This window comes from Dendropsophus ebraccatus, chromosome 11 (assembly GCF_027789765.1).
Source record: "Dendropsophus ebraccatus isolate aDenEbr1 chromosome 11, aDenEbr1.pat, whole genome shotgun sequence".
Taxonomy (NCBI): Eukaryota; Metazoa; Chordata; class Amphibia; order Anura; family Hylidae; genus Dendropsophus; species Dendropsophus ebraccatus.
This window is the reverse complement of record NC_091464.1, coordinates 10,069,667-10,091,005: the sequence shown is the minus strand read 5'-3', so window position 1 is coordinate 10,091,005 and position 21,339 is coordinate 10,069,667. Positions and strand designations below refer to the sequence as shown.

General features: G+C 50.3%; 2 protein-coding genes across 4 annotated transcripts in view; one reads left to right on the top strand and one right to left on the bottom strand.

Moving 5' to 3' along the window:
* LOC138767691 (complement decay-accelerating factor transmembrane isoform-like) overlaps positions 1 to 21,339 on the top strand; it is a 176,460-nt gene that overhangs the window by 28,090 nt on the left and 127,031 nt on the right. The gene's annotated exons all lie outside the window — the stretch shown is intronic.
* Positions 258 to 12,374, bottom strand: YOD1 (YOD1 deubiquitinase). Its single transcript, XM_069945075.1, has 2 exons — positions 12,108 to 12,374; positions 258 to 3,002 (listed from the first exon to the last, which is right to left on the bottom strand). Exons 1-2 carry the CDS (start codon positions 12,313 to 12,315, stop codon positions 2,308 to 2,310), a joined length of 903 nt encoding a protein of 300 aa, XP_069801176.1. The 5' UTR covers positions 12,316 to 12,374; the 3' UTR covers positions 258 to 2,307.

Genomic DNA, 21,339 nt, shown 5'->3' with positions numbered 1-21,339 from the left:
CTCATATTGCAACCAAAACCAGGAGTGGATTAAAAACACAGAAAGGATCTGTTCACACAATGTTGAAATTGAGTGGATGGCCGTCATTTAATGGCAAATATTTGCTGTTTTTTAAAAACAACGGCTGTTATATTGAAATAATTGCCGTTATTTACTGTTATATGGCAGCCATCCACTGAATTTCAACATTGTGTGAACATAGCCTTTCTGTGTTTTTAATCCACTCCTGGTTTTGGTTGCAATATGAGAACCACAATACTGACTGAAATATACGTAGTGTGAACCCAGCCTAAAAGATCATTTACCTTCATCAAACAGATGGCATTAGCAGTTGAGTGGATACAGAGTCACTTTAATCCAATAATATTGCTTATCGCACCATGTGAAACTGACAGTCATGTTCTGCTTCACTGGTATAGGCAACAGGAGTCAGTTCTGCCTACATCTCACTATTAAAGATTGGGATCCTTTAAAGGGATTATCCAGAGTTAGGAAAAGCACAGTTACTTTCATAGAAAGAACATTGCCACCCCTGTCCCCACATTAGGAGGGGCTCCGGATACTCACCGAATAAGGTCTGTTATAACCAGATACATCCCGGAAATATAGACAAGTGATGGACCCTGTAAACCAGGGATGGGGGTACCTTCGGCCCTCCAACTGTTGCAAAACTACAATTCCCATCATGCCCAGACTGATGAAGTTTTGCAACAGCTGCAAGACGAAGGTTCCCCATTCCTGCTGTAAAACATGGTTTTACTAACTACAACATGACTGGTTTTCAAGTTCAGGTTAATAAATGTAAAGAAAAGTTTCTAACCTTCTCTTATGTTTCCACAGTGCCGGAATGCTAAGAATGAAGGTCATTTTCTTACTTTAGTAGTTTACAACCCGCCCCCCCAGAGATTTGCATGTATTAAAAAAAATCTCCAGTCTTCCAGTACTTATCAGCTGCTGTATGTCCTGCAGGAAGTGATGTATTCTCTCCAGTCTGACACAGTGCTTTCTGCATCAGACTGGAAAGAATACACCAATTCCTGCAGGACATACAGCAGCTAATAAGTGCTGGAAGACTGAAATTTTTTAAACTACCCCTTTAATTGTCAGCGATGTTTTCCGATTTTTTTTATTTATTTATTTTTTCACTTTATTCACTATGCAAAATTAAATGTGTTTGTGCACCAGGGACAGGACTAAAGCTCTCAGTGCACCAATCTGCCCTGCCATCATAATGACAATAGAGGCGATGCTCTGCAGTCACACCAACACACCAAAGCACCTCGTTTGCATATTGAATAAAGTACAAAATTCCCAAAAAACGGCTCTGAGGATGAAGGATAAGAAAAATACCCTCCTCCTCCTCAGCGCCCTGTGAATGTGGGAAACTAATAGAAGGTTAGGTGCTTATAACCCTTTAAATGGATTGCTTGTTTATTAGACAACTTCCATGGGGGTACCCCCAAATTGCCCACTTATGCCTTAGTTTTATGGCGCCAACAACAAGTAAAGGAAATTCCTTGTGTCTACAAGACCTGAAATACTTGGAGTCAATAATATTACTGACGTAGTGAGCGACGTGTGCTGCAATTGTCTATTCCTTACAGATTGTCACAGTTTCATACCATGGATAAGGGTGACACGACTGTCCCTGGAGATTGCACTGGTGAAATACATAGTAGTTCTGGCATTACCAGCATGTTAAGACACAGATATCAGAAGAGTCCCGTCCTCCCCGTCCCGCCACTTATTTCCAGCTAAGTAGTGATGCAGCATGTGTATTGGGCTTTGCTGAACTATGGTGATAGAAAGGCTCATCTAGTGCAAACATGATATGGTACAGCAGCTGGATGGACCTCATAGGTATAAATAAAAAAATTATGAAGAATATTGAGAACACATCCCGATCCTGTAAAGTGCAGTGTGTCCTGATGCCGAAACACCTGCATGCAGCCGCCTCAGGCGAGCGGTGACCTCTGGGCATCACGTAATGTGCGCTTCAGTCACACTACAAGATGATTTACACATGCAACACTGAGAAGTAATAAATAGGTAACAATAATAGGTAAAAAAAGCTGAAGGACAAGGGCCATGAAATACTGATCTATGTGGCGGCCATTATGGTGGACCCCCTGAAGGCTAGGGAATGCGATGCTGGCGACTGCACGATAAGGTAACCTGTGAAGAGTGAACAGTATTACTGCTCTCCGAACCGAGAATAAAGCCAAGAAAAGGACAAATCTGCTTTTCTGTAATCTGGGTTCAGATGTGTGAGGTAGCTTCCACCAAATATACTAAGTAGAGGGGTTGTTACACCTCCCCGAAGTTGGTATGGCCCGTTTCCTTGGCGTGATCCCTGGCCGCCGACTGTCCCGTTAATCCTTTTTGGCAAATCATGCAGCGCAGGGCGAACCTGTTCACATCTGTAAACTGCCTCTTCCGTCTGGCCTCATCCGCCAGCTCCAAGGCCTGCACCAAGGCCTCATCGTCAGAGGTGGGGAAAATGGTCATGGGCGGCATGTCAGAATCCGGAAACTGCCGCTGCAAGGGGTCATAGTGGATGCCATCATAAATAAGCAGAACTCGTCTACTGTAGCCGGCATCTTCCCCGAAGCGGTCGATCCTCACCGTCTGGGTGTCCACAACGCAGATCTCGCACTGGTAGAACTTGGAAAGTATGGATACTTCTATGGCGCCACCCCAGGTGTCCTCTCTGCGGATCCAGGCACAATACTCGTCGTTGCTCTTACCCAGCACCACCTCACTGTAACTGGTGGGATCACTGGCGACAATCTCAGCTATCAGACTGCGCATTTCAGGGGCACAGGCCGGGTCATAGACTCCCCCCTCTACCACATAATACACACTGGTGAAGAGGCAGGAGTTGTCAGCAGGTACGACTCTCCGGACAATCTGCGGACTCTTGGATATGGGACGCTCGCTGAGGTTATGGATTGAGGCAGGTGTAGGTTTGGTTTTATCTTCCTCCACAATAAGCGTGTCACCTGATTATAAAGAGGGGGAAAAAGGACAAAAATAAAACAGATGCACAGAAATACAGTGTATATACGGTATAATATATAAATACATATACTATACAGATATACACATAGAAACACATATACTACAGCTAAGCCATCTCCGCTCGGGAGATATAGCGGGGGAGAGAGCGCAGCAGCCATCCACTCACTAATACATAACACGTAGCCTCATAGACTTAAAAAGACTTTCCCCTGGCCCCCCCCCCCCCCCTCCTCTCTCATATTCACTGCTCATCATCAGGAAATCTGAACTCTCTTACATCAGTCGAGCCCTGTGTAACCTATGGAGAAGGGAGGAGGGAGATTAGCCGCCAGCAGAGAGCAGAGAACAAAGGATTACACCGTGCAGCCGCTGAAAGCCCCAATTCAGAGGTCAGAGGAGAGAGCCCGGAGATGAAGCTGTAAATCAACTCTTTGTTGTCCTGTTTTGGTGCCTCATCTCCCTCCACCCCTCCCCTCTTCATAGAGAACAATGAAGACGGGGGGGGGGGGGGCTTCAAACTGCTTTTTCATGATAAAAATGCATTTTTCAGCTAATAAACCCAATTATAATGTTTCTTAAAATCATCTGTACTATTGATTTCTGCAAAAAAAAAAAGAAAAAAAAAAAAATTTGTAACAGTGACACTTTAACCTCTTAAGGACGCATGACGCACCGGTACATCATGCGTCCGCAAGAGGTGTTCAGAGTGGGGCCACGCGTCGACCCCGCTCTGAACCGCTGCGATCCTGGGTACCGCGTGTAGCCCGGGACCGCGGCTATTAGCAGGCACATTCTTATCGCCGTGCCCGCTAATTCAGTAAGCGGATGCAGCTGTCAAAGTTGACAGCTGTATCCGATTACTGTATGCAGCACTTCCCTGGTGTCTAGTGGGGTGGATCGCTCCTCCGGGACGCGATCCACACATCCTGCTCCGGCCGGAGTCTCCGCCAAAATGGCGCTGATCCCGGCTCGGCACTCGGATGCTTTCGGCTGCAGCAGCCGAAAGCATCCGAGTGCCGATCTCATTGATCTTTGCTGTATAAGTATACCGCAAAGATCTCATTGAGAGATCAGTGTACTTATACTAGAAGTCCTCCAGGGGGGAATCACCCCAACCCCAGGGGGGAATCACCCCAACTCCAGGGGGGAATAACCCCAACCCCAGGGGGGAATAACCCCAACCCCAGGGGGGAATCACCCCAACCCCAGGGGGGCTTCTAGTAGAAGTGTAAAAAAAAAAAAAAGTGTTGTTGTCAATAAAAAGCCCCCACCCCTAATAAAAGTCTGAATCACCCCCTTTTCCCATGTTTTAAATAAAAGTAAATAAACAAACATGTTTGGTATCGCCGCGTGCGTAATTGCCCAAACTATTAATCACATTACTGATCTCGCACGGTAAACGGCGTAAGCGCAAAAAAATCCCAAAATGCTAAATTGCGCACTTTTGGTTGCATCAAATACAGAAAAAATTTAATAAAAAGTGATCAAAAAGTTGCATATGCGCAATCAAGGTACCGATAGAAAGTACATGTCATGGCGCAAAAAATGACACCTGACACAGCCCCATAGACCAAAGGATAAAAGCGCTATAAGCCTGGGAATGGAGCTAATTTAAGGAACGTATATTTGTTAACAATGGTTTGAATTTTTTACAGGCCATCAGATAATATAAAAGTTATACATGTTATATATCGTTGTAATTGTAACGACTTGAGGAACATGCATAACAAGTCAGTTTTACCCCAGGGCGAATGGCGTAAAAACAAATACCCCCCAAATAAAAGAGATGCGTTTCTTTTTTCAATTTCACCACACATTGAATTTTTTCCTGGTTTCGCAGTGTACTTTATGCAAAAATTCAGCCTGTCATTGCAAAGTACAATTAGTGACACAAAAAATAAGGGGTCATGTGGGATTCTAGGTGGAAAAATGCAAGTGCTATGGCCTTCTAAGCACAAGGAGGAAAAAACGAAAACGCAAAAACGAAAATTGGCTCCGTCCTTAAGGGTTAAATAGTCGGAATTAGCCAATCAGGAGACACAGCTAGAGAGTGGATGGCACTGCTGCTGTTGTGCTCCCTCACCGACTATATCTCCTCATCCCAGTGGGGGGCAGCAGAGAGACCCACTGAGATCACTCTACATGCCTGACGACACATCAAGTTAAAGAACAACTTTTAAACTTGCAGCCCTGTGTAAAATATACGTGGTCTAGAGTATCCGTGCCCTAGGCCTGCACCGCCTCTCAGTCCCTACTTACCATTAGGATTTCTCCTAATTATCACCTGTCTGAACACTGCACATGGGCCTTAGCGATTAAACACATGTGCAGTGTTCAAACAAGTGATGAATAGGAGAAATCCTGCCTGGAGCATTCCTAATGATGAGGAGGGACAGAGAGGTGGTGCAGGCCTAGGACACAGCTCCGGCGCTGATTAAAAACTAAACTGAAGCTACAGTTGGTGTCTTCATTTTTTTCACTTCCTGGTTTGAGCTTCAGCCAATCAGAGCTGAGCAACCTGTGTCATCTGACAAAGGGCGACTGGCTTAACAGACTGGGTCAACAGTCATTAGGTAAGAATGAGTTTACTTCACTTCCTGGTGGGGGGGGAAATAGGGAAGGGGGCAGATGTGGAGAAGCTGTGGAGTTGAGAGTCTATTTTATATGTGATATTGTGGAGTTGAGAATTTATTTTATATCGGTTCCTCTGTTCTATAGAATGGAGGAACAGATATAAAATAAATTCATACAAAGTCATATAACTTTGTAATGTGTTTCAATTACTGGGGAAAAGATTTGTGCCGGAGTATCCCTTTACAAGCAGCTATCTGAAGGCACAAGCGGTTTGGCAGATTGTGGGTACAGAGTCACTTTAATGACAGGCACTCTTAAAGGGGTTTTCCTATGAATGAGACTCTGCCATTCAATAACTATGGGAGCTGCCGGAGTGCTACAGATCATTCAAGGGCCTTTTAGACGGGATGATTATCGGCCAGGAGTGTTGCTAGAAGCGCTACGGTGAGCGATAATCAACCTGTTTAAAAGTTACAGCGATCAGCCGATGACTGGGAAAACGTTTGATCGGGTTTTTGGAATAGGCTTTAAAATTTAATTTACGGGAAAATAAGACGACTTTTTACCCCCAAAAATATTCTTAGAAGTCGGGGTCATTTTATACACTGGGTATGGTTGCCCCATACGGCGGGGGGGGTCAAAAACTGCTCCATCCCCACCTTATGGGGCGACCGCTATAAAAAAAAAACATTTAACTCACCTAGGGCCCGCTCCCGGCCTTCACTCGCCTCCCGTACCGTTCTTGGCGTAGGCAGTGTGACATACACTACCTGCGCCAGAGATCGCCAAACCTCTCCCTAGCAGCCGAGCTTCTCATCAGAGAGGTTCAGAGACGCTTGGCTGCCGGGAGAGCTTCAGGAGAATGAGAGAAGCTTCGGGAACTTCCGGCGCCTCTCTGATTCTCCTTAAGTTCTCCTGGCAGCTGAGCATCTCCGAGTCTCTCTGATGAGACGGTCGGCTGCCCGGGAGAGGTTCGGCGATCTCCGTCTCCGGTAGTGTACGTCACACTGCCTGCGCTGGGAACGGTATGGGAGGCGTGGGGGCCGGGAACGGGCCATAGGTGAGTTAAATGTTTGTGTTTTTTTTTATTTAGCTGCAGTAAATCACTGCCTGACTGCAGCCATGCTAACACTTTCGGGCGTATAAGGCGAACCCCTGAAAAAACTGCTAAAAAGTCAGGGGTCGTCTCTTGTGCCCAGTCGCCTTATACGCCGGAAAATACGGTAATTGGTCGCATGTCATCCTGTGTAAACTGGATTGTGTGTGGCTGATAATGACAAAGGCAAACTGACGGCACGAATATGTATTATATAGGATATGTACGTATGTATATAGGATATGTATGTATATAGGTTATGTATGTGTGTATATAGGATATGTATGTGTGTATATAGGATATGTACGTATGTATACAGGATATGTATGTATATAGGTTATGTGTGTATACAGGATATGTATGTGTGTTTTTATAGGATATGTATGTATATGTATATAGGTTATGTGTGTATACAGGATATGTATGTGTGTATACACGATATGTATGCATACAGGATATGTATACAGGATATGTATGCATAGAGGATATGTATATATTTGTGATAGAGATCACAAGCAGCAGTGTATACTTACCATCCTGTTTGGGATCCGGATCTCCCATCAGGCGGGGTATCACAGGATAACCCAAGCCCTGACACTATACTAGGCTGCTGTATACAGCACATTGTATAGTCCTATAGACTATGGTGTATAGAACCCCTGACCTTGTATTAGCAGAAACAGCAAGGACAGCATTACAGGACACAGCGTACAATGTTATTCCTGAGGGGGCCGGATGGTTACCTGACGTCTGCTCCATACATCACCCATACACAGCACACCTGACGTCTGCTCCATACACAGCACACCTGACGTCTGCTCCATACACAGCACACCTGACGTCTGCTCCATACACAGCACACCTGACGTCTGCTCCATACATCACCCATACACAGCACACCTGACGTCTGCTCCATACATCACCCATACACAGCACACCTGACGTCTGCTCCATACATCACCCATACACAGCACACCTGACGTCTGCTCCATACATCACCCATACACAGCACACCTGACGTCTGCTCCATACATCACCCATACACAGCACACCTGACGTCTGCTCCATACATCACCCATACACAGCACACCTGACGTCTGCTCCATACATCACCCATACACAGCACACCTGACGTCTGCTCCATACATCACCCATACACAGCACACCTGACGTCTGCTCCATACATCACCCATACACAGCACACCTGACGTCTGCTCCATACATCACCCATACACAGCACACCTGACGTCTACTCTCATCCCCCAAAACTGCTAGAATACACTGTCACTTTAAAGGGGTAGTTCACCAATTTTAAATCAACTGGTGCCAGAGATTTGTAATTTACTTCTATTTAAAAAAAAATCTCCAGTCTTTCAGTACTTATCAGCTGCTGTATGTCCTGCAGGAAGTGGTGTTTTCTCTCCAGTCTGACACAGTGCTCTCTGCTGCCACCTCTGTCCATGTCAGGAACTGACCAGAGCAGCAGCAAATCCCCATAGAAAACCTCTCCTGCTCTGGACAGTTCCTGACATGGACAGAGGTGGCAGCAGAGAGCACCAAGTCAGACTGGAGAGAATACACCACTTCCTGCAGGACATACAGCAGCTGATAAGTACTGGATAAGTGGAGATTATTATTTTTTTTTTTTAAGAAGTAAATTACAAATCTCCAGCACTTGCTCTATTTCCCTCTATAGCACAGTGTGGACAATCCATTTAAATAGAGAAGCCTGTAACCCAGAGCACAGTGTAACACTGAGGAGCACCTCTGTACCCCCCCACAGCCCTCTGACCCCCCCTCACAGCCCCTCTGTACCCCCCCTGTACCCCCCTCACAGCCCCCCCTGTACCCCCCACACAGCCCCCCTGTACCCCCCACACAGCCCCCCTGTACCCCCCACACAGCCCCTCTGTACCCCCCACACAGCCCCTCTGTACCCCCACACAGCCCCTCTGTACCCCCACACAGCCCCTCTGTACCCCCACACAGCCCCTCTGTACCCCCACACAGCCCCTCTGTAACCCCCCTCACAGCCCCTCTGTAACCCCCCTCACAGCCCCTCTGTAACCCCCCTCACAGCCCCTCTGTAACCCCCCTCACAGCCCCTCTGTAACCCCCCTCACAGCCCCTCTGTACCCCCCCTCACAGCCCCTCTGTACCCCCTCACAGCCCCCCCTGTACCCCCCTCACACCCCCCTGTACCGCCCCCCCACCCACTCGGTCCCCCCTCACACATCCTGTGACCCCCCTCACCCCCCCCCCCCCTGTACACCCTCTGTACCCCCTTACATCCCTGACCCCCCTCACACACCCTGTGACCCCCCTCACAGCCCCCCTGTACACCCTCTGTACCCCCCCTCACAGCCCCTCTGTACCGCCCCCCCACCCACTCTGTACCCCCCTCACAGCCCCCCCTGTACCCCCTTACATCCCTGACCCCCCTCACACACCCTACTGTACCCCCCCTCACAGCCCCTCTGTGCCCACCTCACAGCCCCTCTGTGCCCACCTCACAGCCCCTCTGTGCCCACCTCACAGCCCCTCTGTGCCCACCTCACAGCCCCCTGTACCCCCCTCACAGCCCCTCTGTACCCCCCTCACACACCCCTGTACCCCCTCACACACCCTGTGACCCCCCTCACAGCCCCCCCTGTACATCCCTGACCCCCCTCACAGCCCCCCTGTACACCCTCTGTACCCCCCCTCTGTACACCCTCTGTACCCCCCCTCACAGCCCCTCTGTACACCCTCTGTACCGCCCCCCCCACCCACTCTGTACCCCCCTCACACACCCTGTGTCCCCCCTTACAGCCCTCCTGTACACCCTCTTTACCCCCTTACATCCCTCTGACCCCCCTCACACACCCTCTGTACCCCCCCTCACAGCCCACCCTGTACACCCTCTGTACCCCCTCACAGCCCCTCTGTACCCCCCTCACAGCCCCTCTGTACCCCCCTCACAGCCCCTCTGTACCCCCCTCACAGCCCCTCTGTACCCCCCCCCCTCACAGCCCCTCTGTACCCCCCCTCACAGCCCCTCTGTACCCCCCATCACAGCCCCCCCTGTACCCCCCTCACAGCCCCCCCTGTACACCCTCTGTACCCCCCCTCACAGCCCCTCTGTACCCCCCTCACAGCCCCTCTGTACCCCCCTCACAGCCCCTCTGTACCCCCCCTCACAGCCCCCCCTGTACCCCCCTCACAGCCCCTCTGTACCCCCCTCACAGCCCCTCTGTACCCCCCTCACAGCCCCCCCTGTACACCCTCTGTACCCCCCTCACACCCCTCTGTACCCCCCCTCACAGCCCCTCTGTACCCCCCCCTCACAGCCCCTCTGTACCCCCCCCCCCTCACAGCCCCTCTGTACCCCCCCCTCACAGCCCCCCCTGTACCCCCCTCACAGCCCCCCCTGTACACCCTTTGTACCCCCCCTCACAGCCCCTCTGTACCCCCCTCACAGCCCCTCTGTACCCCCCTCACAGCCCCCCCTGTACACCCTCTGTACCCCCCTCACAGCCCCTCTGTACCCCCCCTCACACCCCCTCTGTACCCCCCCTCACAGCCCCTCTGTACCCCCCCCCCACAGCCCCTCTGTACCCCCCCCTCACAGCCCCTCTGTACCCCCCCCCTCACAGCCCCTCTGTACCCCCCCTCACAGCCCCTCTGTACCCCCCCTCACAGCCCCTCTGTACCCCCCTCACAGCCCCTCTGTACCCCCCTCACAGCCCCCCCTGTACACCCTCTGTACCCCCCTCACAGCCCCTCTGTACCCCCCCTCACACCCCCTCTGTACCCCCCCTCACAGCCCCTCTGTACCCCCCTCACAGCCCCTCTGTACCCCCCTCACATCCCCCCCTGTACACCCTCTGTACCCCCCTCACAGCCCCTCTGTACCCCCCCTCACAGCCCCTCTGTACCCCCCCTCCCAGCCCCTCTGTACCCCCCCTCACACCCCCTCTGTACCCCCCCTCCCAGCCCCTCTGTACCCCCCCCCACAGCCCCTCTGTACCCCCCCTCACAGCCCCTCTGTACCCCCCCTCACAGCCCCCCCTGTACACCCTCTGTACCCCCCTCACACCCCTCTGTACCCCCCCTCACAGCCCCTCTGTACCCCCCCCTCACAGCCCCTCTGTACCCCCCCCCTCACAGCCCCTCTGTACCCCCCCCTCACAGCCCCCCCCTCACAGCCCCCCCTGTACACCCTTTGTACCCCCCCTCACAGCCCCTCTGTACCCCCCTCACAGCCCCTCTGTACCCCCCTCACAGCCCCCCCTGTACACCCTCTGTACCCCCCTCACAGCCCCTCTGTACCCCCCCTCACACCCCCTCTGTACCCCCCCTCACAGCCCCTCTGTACCCCCCCTCCCAGCCCCTCTGTACCCCCCCCCCACAGCCCCTCTGTACCCCCCCCTCACAGCCCCTCTGTACCCCCCCTCACAGCCCCTCTGTACCCCCCTCACAGCCCCTCTGTACCCCCCTCACAGCCCCCCCTGTACACCCTCTGTACCCCCCTCACAGCCCCTCTGTACCCCCCTCACACCCCCTCTGTACCCCCCCTCACAGCCCCTCTGTACCCCCCTCACAGCCCCTCTGTACCCCCCTCACAGCCCCCCCTGTACACCCTCTGTACCCCCCTCACAGCCCCTCTGTACCCCCCCTCACAGCCCCTCTGTACCCCCCCTCCCAGCCCCTCTGTACCCCCCCTCACACCCCCTCTGTACCCCCCCTCCCAGCCCCTCTGTACCCCCCCCCACAGCCCCTCTGTACCCCCCCTCACAGCCCCTCTGTACCCCCCTCACCGCCCCTCTGTACCCCCCCTCACAGCCCCTCTGTACCCCCCCTCACAGCCCCCCCTGTACACCCTCTGTACCCCCCTCACAGCCCCTCTGTACCCCCCTCCCAGCCCCTCTGTACCCCCCCTCCCAGCCCCTCTGTACCCCCCCCCCTCCCAGCCCCTCTGTACCCCCCCCCCCTCCCAGCCCCTCTGTACCCCCCCCCTCCCAGCCCCTCTGTACCCCCCCCCCTCCCAGCCCCTCTGTACCCCCCCCCTCCCAGCCCCTCTGTACCCCCCCCCCCTCCCAGCCCCTCTGTACCCCCCCCCCCCTCCCCGCCCCTCTGTACCCCCCCCCCCTCCCAGCCCCTCTGTACCCCCCCTCACAGCCCCTCTGTACCCCCCCTCCCAGCCCCTCTGTACCCCCCCCCCCCTCCCAGCCCCTCTGTACCCCCCCCCCCCCAGCCCCTCTGTACCCCCCCCCCCTCCCAGCCCCTCTGTACCCCCCCCCCCCCTCCCAGCCCCTCTGTACCCCCCCCCCCTCCCAGCCCCTCTGTACCCCCCCCCCCTCCCAGCCCCTCTGTACCCCCCCCCCTCACAGCCCCTCTGTACCCACCTCACCCCCCCCTCCCGATCTCTCCTCACCGGACTGGATGGGCAGGGTCCGCAGGGCAGCCTCCCCATCACTCAGGTCCAGCATGGCCGGGGGGTAGCCCACCATGACTCGCTGAGTGGGCCCCGAGATTCCCGTCAGGCCGGCTATCCGCTCCTGCAGCTCCCGGACACTGGAGACGTCGGTGAGTCCCTGCAGCAGGTGGGTGCCCTCCCGGGTCTTACAGCGGAGCCGCAGCATCACTGGAGCAGGAGCCGGACACAACAACAATGGAGAGGACGCCGGCCGGGGCCGCTGACTCATGGAGTCTCGCGAGATCTCTCCACATGACGGGATTCTGGCGGCATCTAGCGGTGAAGATTGTAACTGCGGCAGCCAGCAAGACCTGGTCAACATGCCATACACCAGGATACAGTACCTGTGGGGGTGTATGGGGCAGGCACCAGGATACAGTACCTGTGGGGGTGTATGGGGCAGGCACCAGGATACAGTACCTGTGGGGTGTATGGGGCAGGCACCAGGATACAGTACCTGTGGGGGTGTATGAGGCAGGCACCAGGATACAGCACCTGTGGGGTGTATGGGGCAGGCACCAGGATACAGTACCTGTGGGGGGTGTATGGGGCAGGCACCATTATACAGCACCTGTGGGGGTGTATGGGGCAGGCGGGCACCAGGATACAGTACCTGTGGGGGTGTATGGGGCAGGCACCAGGATACAGTACCTGTGGGGGTGTATGGGGCAGGCACCAGGATACAGTACCTGTGGGGGGTGTATGGGGCAGGCACCAGGATACAGCACCTGTGGGGGTGTATGGGGCAGGCACCAGGATACAGTACCTGTGGGGGTGTATGGGGCAGGCTGGCACCAGGATACAGTACCTGTGGGTGGGTATGGGGCAGGCAGGCACCAGGATACAGTACCTGTGGGGGTGTATGGGGCAGGCACCAGGATACAGTACCTGTGGGGGGTGTATGGGGAAGGAGGGCACCAGGATACAGTACCTGTGGGTGGGTATGGGGCAGGCACCAGGATACAGTACCTGTGGGGGTGTATGGGGCAGACTGGCACCAGGATACAGTACCTGTGGGGGTGTATGGGGCAGGCACCAGGATACAGTACCTGTGGGGGTGTATGGGGCAGGCACCAGGATACATTCCCTGTGGGGGTGTATGGGGCTGGCACCAGGATACAGTACCTGTGGGGGTGTATGGGGCAGAGGAGAACCAGGATACAGTACCTGTGGGGGTGTATGGGGCAGGCACCAGGATACAGTACCTGTGGGGGTGTATGGGGCAGGCACCAGGACACAGTACCTGTGGGTGGGTATGGGGCAGGCAGGCACCAAGATAAAGTACCTTTGGGGGTGTATGGGGCAGGCAGGCACCAGGATACAGCACCTGTGGGGGTGTATGGGGCAGGCTGGCACCAGGATACAGTACCTGTGGGGGTGTATGGGGCAGAGGAGAACCAGGATACAGTACCTGTGGGGGTGTATGGGGCAGGCACCAGGATACAGTACCTGTGGGGGTGTATGGGGCAGGCACCAGGATACAGTACCTGTGGGGGTGTATGGGGCAGGCACCAGGATACAGTACCTGTGGGGGTGTATGGGGTAGGTGGGCACCAGGATACAGTACCTGTGGGTGGGTATGGGGCATGCACCAGGATACAGTACCTGTGGGGGTGTATGGGGTAGGTGGGCACCAGGATACAGTACCTGTGGGTGGGTATGGGGCAGGCTGGTACCAGTATACAGTACCCTTGGGTGGTACAAGTGGTGTACTAGTAGTGGTTGTAGTAGTTGATAGCAGTAGTTTTAGTTACTTGGTAGGTGGGAAAGGATACTGCAGCCTGGATCCAGCAGGGGGCGCTGTGACATGCAGGAGGAGCAGCTTACAGCTCTGCTCCTGGTCAGACTTTGTGCTCAAGCTGTGGGCCCTGATTGCTACTGTTCCCCCTGCAGGTCAGAGCGCCCCCTGATGGATTCAGGCTTCAGCATTCGCAAAAAGGAGATCCCTGCAGCCCATACACAGGAGATCCCTGCTGCCAGGGCAGAGAAAATCCCTGCAGCCCCTGCCCAGGAGATCCCCACAGTCTGCACACAGGAGATCCCCGCAGCCCTCACACTGGAGAATGCCGCCTGCACAAAGGAGATTCCCGCTTCCCGCACACAGGAGATCCCTGCCTCCTACACACAGGAGATCCCCGCAGTGTGCACACAGGAGATCCCCGCAGTCCGCACAAATGAGATCCCCACAGCCCGCACACAGGAGATCCCTGCCTCCCACACACAGGAGATCCCCCGCAGTGTGCACACAGGAGATCCCCCGCAGTGTGCACACAGGAGATCCCCCGCAGTGTGCACACAGGAGATCCCCCGCAGTGTGCACACAGGAGATCCCCCGCAGTGTGCACACAGGAGATCCCCCGCAGTGTGCACACAGGAGATCCCCGCAGTGTGCACACAGGAGATCCCCGCAGTCTGCACACAGGAGATCCCCGCAGTCTGCACACAGGAGATCCCCGTCATCCGCACACAGGAGATCCCTGCAGCCCGCACACAGGAGATCCCCGCAGTCTGCACACAGGAGATCCCCGCAGTCTGCACACAGGAGACCCCCGTCATCCGCACACAGGAGATCCCCGCAGTCTGCACACAGGAGATCTCCATCGTCCGCAAACAGGAGATCCCCGTCATCCGCACACAGGAGATCCCCGCAGTCTGCACACAGGAGACCCCCGTCATCCGCACACAGGAGATCCCCGCAGTCTGCACACAGGAGACCCCCGTCATCCGCAAATAGGAGATCCCTGCAGTCTGCACACAGGAGATCTCCACCGTCCGCAAACAGGAGATCCCCGCCGTCCGCACACAGGAGATCCCCGCAGTGTGCACACAGGAGATCCACGCAATCCGCACACAGGAGATCCCCGCAGTGTGCACACAGGAGATCCCTGCTGTTCATTCACAGCTAGTCTTAGGTCTATTCATACTTTCAGTAATTTTTTCTGGTCCCTAAATATGACCCGTATAATCCGCTATAAATTACGGATTGGGCATCTGTATTGCATCCGTATTTCCGTACATCTGTTTTTTGTACTGACTGCACAATACTAGTAAATAAAGTTGGGTAGGTTAAAAAAAACTCGCACCAGCATGCCCAACCCCTAAAATAAGTCACAAAATCGCTCGTCAGCCACTTTACTTTGCCATTTCTGGTTTGCTTAAGGGTGCCTTCACACGTACCGTATCGCTGCGCATTTATCCCACAGAACTCGCATAAAAGTAGCTGCGTTTTTTATGATGTTAGGGTACAAACACACACGCCGTATACGCAGCGTATTTACTGCTGCAATATGCAGCAGATACGCAGCAGATTAGATCTAAATAACTGAGCACAGCATCAAATCTGCACCATCAAATCTGCTGCAGATCTGCTGCATATATGGTGTGTGTGTTTGTACCCTTAAACTTGCCTGTGAAAATCGTGCAAATCAAAACTCGCATGTAAAAATCGCACCAAACTCGCATGTAATAATACACATATATTGACTTGATAGCAATCAGTATCACTGTGGATTTATGTGCGAGAAACTCGCAGCGATTCGGTACGTGTGAAGGCACCCTCACTGTGAGACAGTTCTGGTAATTAATTAGTTAATTCTTGTTCTGTTTGCATCACATGCGCTTCTGCAGATCCTTCTTCCTGGTTGTGGTTGTTTAACCCCTTAAGGACAGAGCCTGAAATGGCCTTAAAGGACAACTCCGGCGCTAAACTTTTTTGTCCCAATAGAAGCACAGTACAAAGTTATATAACATTGTACTGTGCTTCTCGCCTGGATTTTCAGCCGTTCCGTTCTTATTTGGCCCGGACCCCACACCCGGAAGTAATCAAATTCTATGCCTACCTTATTACTGTCGACACCACTGCCCTGGCGGTCTGCCTCTTCGTGACGGACGAGTAACAGCAAAGAGGCCGTCCTGCCTGCTGTCCATCTTCTCCAGCGTTCCGGCCCACCGCTTCACGTCGTCAGTGACGTCCTTGCTCAGCCGTCATTGGCTGAAAAAGCTCCCGGCCACGTGATCCCCGCCAGCGAATGACTATCGGGTCCGTGCGCATGCGCACCCGTGCTCTCTCGGTCCCTGTATTCAGACTCTATGCAATCTGCGCCTGCGCGAATACTGTATTTGACAATGGAAAGGCGTTTTTATTCTAGTGGGTTTGCTAATCTAATTAGCAAACCCAGGTTATAAAAAGAGCTGCTAAATAAAAGGACTTTTAGTAAACTTCATGCTGTGTGTCCAGTGATTTATTTTAGAGGAGAATCAGCGCAGAATCGTTTTCAGCCACACAAATTGTCCAGGTACAGTAAATTATTTGAAATCGGGCTAATTATTTTATATCTATTATAATATAAATAATTACATCTGTCTTATTATGGCCGTAATCGATGTAAGCCTAATATCACTTTTGAAGCGGTCATATATTTTCTTGAGTTACCTGATATATATATATATAGAGAGAGAGAGAGACATATCTCTCTCTCTCTCTCTCTCTCTCTCTCTCTCTCTCTCTCTCTCTCTCTCTCTCTCTCTCTATATATATATATATATATATATATATATATATATATAGATTTATATAATTTGTTCAACCCAAAAAATATGTAATTTAGTAATAGAGAGAGACAGAGAGAGATAAATTGTGACATCGCTCTATCTATCTCAATTTTTTTCCATACACCATAATGGACACATAATATTCCTGCTGACAATACTGCATGCCTGACGGATTGTTTTATATGAAATTTTTTTTATTTAATTAGTCATATATAAATTTATTCCATAATATAAAGTCATCTAATATCACTAGACGTATTTTTTTTTTTTTTTTTTTCACTTTGGCTTCAGACGTCTAGTCTGTCTAATTAGATTATAATTCCTTTCTCTATTCAACTCTTGTCTTGCTGTCTCCAGTATTCTTTGGCCTTTAGAAAAAAAGATAATTAGATTTGCAGTGAAGTCACCTTCCCCCACCATCTATTGTTGTACTCTTCTTTCTTTCACAGTAGAGAATCCAATAATTTATTAGTTGATAAAAAAAATTTATATATTTTTTATATTTTGCAATAATCGCCTTTATTGATGGTCAAACTAAAATGAAACACCACTCCCATTTACCAAATAGCTAGTATTATCGCCCATATGCACTCATTTAACCCTTATTAGTCTGACATCTTCTCAGGGCCCTTTTATTCAGAAAATTATGTCCCTGATTATCTGCAAAAGTTTTGAAGCCAAAGCCAGAAATGGATTTTAAAAATGGAAAAAACTCATGCTTTCCTGATCTTTTTTTAAAAATTGTTCCTGGCTTTGCTTTCAAGTCTTTGGCAGATGATCTCTAAGATAATATTTCATTGAAAAAGGGCCCTAATAAATTCCAATAATCACACCTGCCAGACACCAAAGTACCAAAAATCCTCGCTGCCAGACACCAAAGTACCAAAAAGCCTAGCTGCCAGACACCAAAGTACCAAAAACCTAGCTGACAGACACCAAAGTACAAAAAACATAGCTGACAGACACCAAAGTACCAAAAACCTAGCTGCCAGACACCAAAGTACCAAAAACATAGCTGCCAGACACCAAAGTACCAAAAACCTAGCTGCCAGACACCAAAGTACCAAAAAGCCTCGCTGCCAGACACCAAAGTACCAAAAACCTAGCTGACAGACACCAAAGTACCAAAAAGCCTCGCTGCCAGACACCAAAGTACCAAAAACATAGCTGCCAGACACCAAAGTACCAAAAAGCCTCGCTGCCAGACACCAAAGTACCAAAAAGCCTCGCTGCCAGACACCAAAGTACCAAAAAGCCTAGCTGCCAGACACCAAAGTACCAAAAAGCCTCGCTGCCAGACACCAAAGTACCAAAAACATAGCTGCCAGACACCAAAGTACCAAAAAGCCTCGCTGCCAGACACCAAAGTACCAAAAAGCCTCGCTGCCAGACACCAAAGTACCAAAAAGCCTAGCTGCCAGACACCAAAGTACCAAAAAGCCTAGCTGCCAGACACCAAAGTACCAAAAAGCCTAGCTGCCAGACACCAAAGTACCAAAAACATAGCTGACAGACACCAAAGTACCAAAAAGCCTAGCTGCCAGACACCAAAGTACCAAAAACATAGCTGCCAGACACCAAAGTACCAAAAACATAGCTGCCAGACAACAAAGTACCAAAAACCTAGCTGACAGACACCAAAGTACCAAAAACCTAGCTGCCAGACACCAAAGTACCAAAAACATAGCTGCCAGACACCAAAGTACCAAAAAGCCTCGCTGCCAGACACCAAAGTACCAAAAAGCCTCGCTGCCAGACACCAAAGTACCAAAAACCTAGCTGACAGACACCAAAGTACCAAAAAGCCTAGCTGCCAGACACCAAAGTACCAAAAACATAGCTGCCAGACACCAAAGTACCAAAAACATAGCTGCCAGACACCAAAGTACCAAAAACCTAGCTGACAGACACCAAAGTACCAAAAACCTAGCTGCCAGACACCAAAGTACCAAAAACATAGCTGACAGACACCAAAGTACCAAAAATCCTAGCTGCCAGACACCAAAGTACCAAAAACATAGCTGCCAGACACCAAAGTACCAAAAACATAGCTGCCAGACACCAAAGTACCAAAAACCTAGCTGCCAGACACCAAAGTACCAAAAACATAGCTGCCAGACACCAAAGTACCAAAAAGCCTCGCTGCCAGACACCAAAGTACCAAAAAGCCTCGCTGCCAGACACCAAAGTACCAAAAAGCCTAGCTGCCAGACACCAAAGTACCAAAAAGCCTAGCTGCCAGACACCAAAGTACCAAAAACATAGCTGACAGACACCAAAGTACCAAAAAGCCTAGCTGCCAGACACCAAAGTACCAAAAACATAGCTGCCAGACACCAAAGTACCAAAAACATAGCTGCCAGACACCAAAGTACCAAAAACCTAGCTGACAGACACCAAAGTACCAAAAACCTAGCTGCCAGACACCAAAGTACCAAAAACATAGCTGCCAGACACCAAAGTACCAAAAACATAGCTGCCAGACACCAAAGTACCAAAAAGCCTCGCTGCCAGACACCAAAGTACCAAAAAGCCTAGCTGCCAGACACCAAAGTACCAAAAACATAGCTGACAGACACCAAAGTACCAAAAAGCCTAGCTGCCAGACACCAAAGTACCAAAAACATAGCTGCCAGACACCAAAGTACCAAAAACATAGCTGCCAGACACCAAAGTACCAAAAACCTAGCTGACAGACACCAAAGTACCAAAAAACATAGTTGCCAGACAGTGATAAAGTACTGATAAATTACATGATAAATAGCATCACATGTGATAGCCAACCTCCCCCAATATTTCCCCATGTAGTAGTCAACCCAAGCTAAAGTGGCCCACATATAAGCCAGCACTCACAATAGTCTGTTGCAACAGTCTGCACTCCCCAATAGTCTTATATAGTTGACAGCCCTCCCTTATAGTATCTTAGAAAGTAGCCATGGCGGGTCAGCCAGATGTAATTTACACCATGATTTGACTTGCGTGCCCAAAATAATGTTACCATGGATCAGATTTGTCCCGCGGGCCAGAGTTTGACATGACTGTTCTATGCTATAAAATTATGCAGCGAAATAAAATATAGAGATATTTGTCAAGATGGACCAATCAGGCAATCAATGTCGACCACTTTTTCGGTGCAAGAGAAGGAATAAGGTTCAATTCCAAATTATTGGACTATCCATAATCAAAATTAATTAATTGTAATATGATCGTTTATCTCTTTATTACTATTATAGTATGCCGTCGTGTATAGTACCTGGTTGTCCAACCAAGTGGAGAACAAGGGATCGCTCTGTCATACTTCACGGTTTCCCATGGGACAAATCACGAATCAGATTATGGCTTCTACAATCTGGACAATTTACTGACCATTTGGATGATTGGGTGGAAAAAGTTCACATTGGTAAAGTGCATGACAGTTACCGAATGTGTTCTTTACATTTTTCATATAATAGCTATAATTACGTAGAAAACCGGCGTTACCTACGTAAGGATGCTATTCCTACAATTTTTCAAAACCTGCCGTCTTCATCTACAATCGAATTACCTGTTACAAGTGTTGCTGTTACATCTACTCAGGCAGTGACCGTCATCCCATGTGTATGTCAAAGTAGTGTTTGCACAACCACTACAACAACTTCTGTAACGTACAGTTTGTCGGTTTCATCATCTACAACAACTACGTCTTCAACAAGTTCACTTATTTCCATCCTTCCGTCACTTGTGCCAATTGGTATTTCTTCAATAACTTCACAACCAGAATTTACCGAAGGACTAGAACCGTCCAAAAAACGTCAAAAAAAAAAACATCTCATTCCAAAAGTATCAACTCCATCAAGTCTGGAAGTTACAAAAGAATCTTCTTCGCAGTCAACACAAACCGGACTATGTATATCTAGTGATTTGTCAAGCTCATCCAAAATGATGTCAACCACCGTTTCCTCAGATCAATCACAAATTATAATGCAAAAAATTACACGACCGGAGACACGTAATTTTGCTACAAATACTTTGACGTCTATGTCAAGAAAACATAAGAGAATCCAAGTATCTTTTCCAAAAAAAAATAAGAAAATAATGTGTCAGCTTCTTATTTCTAAAGCTGAACTTGCTCGAAGGAAAGCATCACAATCAGCAAAACCTACAGACATTGTCAGAGAGGAGTTACATCAACCTTTACCATCAACAGATGACAATGAACAAAGCACTGAGGAGTACGCAAATATTCCAGAGGAACAAGGTTCCTTCGCCAGTGAACCTTTTTTAATTGATTTACCCCTGGATAGTCAAGTGTCTTGTGTAGCCCATGATTACGGTAATGCACCGAGTACTTCTACACCGCACAAAATTTATGTACCGGGAAAATTGGAGAGTAAAAAATTGTTACAAGAGCATAACTATACAATTGAATTTAATGAGGAAACAAATATTATCGATCAAGAAGTATCTAATCAAACTGCATCCGAACAGAACGCCAGATGTTTACAAACAGCACCGTTAATTCCTATTTCTCCTATTGCATTACGGACTGTGACTGCGACTGGCTTGCTGGAAAGTCCTATTATTAGTACCGCGGAAGCTGATACCTCAATTTCTACCTACATTGACCCTGAGGACACAACTTTCAATATCAGCGATTGTG